Source organism: Empidonax traillii, unplaced genomic scaffold (assembly GCF_003031625.1).
Source record: "Empidonax traillii isolate 1590-97213 ecotype Southwest subspecies unplaced genomic scaffold, ASM303162v1 scaffold1208:size176031, whole genome shotgun sequence".
Lineage (NCBI taxonomy): Eukaryota > Metazoa > Chordata > Aves > Passeriformes > Tyrannidae > Empidonax > Empidonax traillii.
The window spans coordinates 1-1,464 of NW_020956401.1; the positions used below are offsets into that span (position 1 = coordinate 1).

The 1,464-nt window shown below is 48.6% G+C and overlaps 1 protein-coding gene across 1 annotated transcript in view; it reads left to right on the top strand.

Annotated features, from left to right (window-relative positions):
• Window positions 1–401: 401 nt before the first annotated feature.
• Window positions 402–1,464, top strand: part of GKN1 (gastrokine 1) — a gene marked incomplete at its 5' end in the record, with an annotated part of 9,583 nt that continues 8,520 nt past the window's right edge. The window contains one exon of the mRNA XM_027905791.1: window positions 402–524. Within this exon, the coding sequence (XP_027761592.1) occupies window positions 402–524 (123 nt within the window). The remainder of the gene's footprint in view (window positions 525–1,464) is intronic.

A 1,464-nucleotide genomic window follows, 5' to 3' on the forward strand; every position in this document is an offset into this window, starting at 1 on the left:
TAGGGATGCTTTGTCCCAAGAAAGGAGGGGGGGCCTCCTTCCCTCTGCCAGCTGTGCTTTCTCTCAGCAACCTGAGCTCTGCGGCTTGCTGAGAAACCCTTTCTCTCAGCAGCCCTTCAAGGCCACCAATGCTTTTGGCGTGGCAATCCTTCCAAGGCCTTCAGAGTCATTGCAACACCAACCTGCCTTCGTCAGCTCAGCCCTTTGCTTTGCAGCTGCCATTGTCCGCACTCTCTTTTCCTTTGGGGAGGGAGAGGGATCTGTGCCATGGCAAAGGCACCACTAAAGGCAGCTGCCACTCCCACCCCAAGCACCCGCTCGTCACTGCACAACTCCCCATGTGCCCGCCATGAAACGCGTCCCGGCACCCATCTTGCTGAATGCTGTCGTTTGATCTCTAGAACCAGGTCGGTCTTGGAAGACCTACAAAGAAGATCACCTTTGTGACCAGTGGATTGGTCAACAACCTCAACTCCTACGGAGCAGACATCATGGCCATGTGCAGCGGACTCACCACCTACATGGCTCGTGAAGTTCATGGTGAGTGCAACCAAAGGAATTCTCTCTCCCATTGGCCTGCCACTTTCTTTCCCTTGGCCAGTGACCACTGCACAAAGGCTCCTCTTCCAACTTGACACGGACAGAAACCAAGCAACATAAATACACCCCTAGAATGGCAACCACTGTTGTAGCTGCTATAGACTGGTATAAATGAGCTGAGCTGCTGCGGGTGCCTTACTTGTATTTTGATCACTTGCAAAAGAATTTTGTATTAACGGGGAAAAACCATTTGTTTTAAATGTATCCGAGGGAACTAAATTTTACTCTGATAATCCTGAACACCCTCAAAGTATTCTGAGCCTTCCTGCAAGCTGATTGCCTCCAGCCATGTCATGGAAAGCTGCTGTACAGCTTGGGCTCAGCTCTAGCATGGCAGCATTGCCCTCTACTCCCTGCTTACTTTGCTTTGGGCATTGCTTTGGCTCCTGAAGGGACTTAATGGGATTAAAAAGGCAAGTGCAATCTGCCTGGTATTAAGGGCTGTCTACAAATGCACAGATCACTCAGCACTATCTAAGCCAGCATCTCATGGTTTTGGTTTTCTCTTTTGTTGTTTGTTAAGGACCCCAACTGAATCTCAGATCGTGTACTACACTTGACGTCATGAAAGTTGTGGACCTGAATTATTGTCGTGGCAATATAATGGCCTGAAAACTTTACCTGTCTTGAACCAAGTGTGGGGGGCTCCAGAGCTGCTGCCCAAAGCCAACCCCGATGCCCTTCTTCCCTGGCATCTCCCCTTTCCAGAGATTCCTTCTTGAGGATGGAGATGTTGAAATACATGAATGGGTGACCAGAGCTTTCAATTAAAGACCTTCATTATGTATGGACTCCAACTTGTTTGTCTTTGCCATTTTTTATTGATGAACACCCCTAGAAATACATTTTGATTGTCTCTCTTTC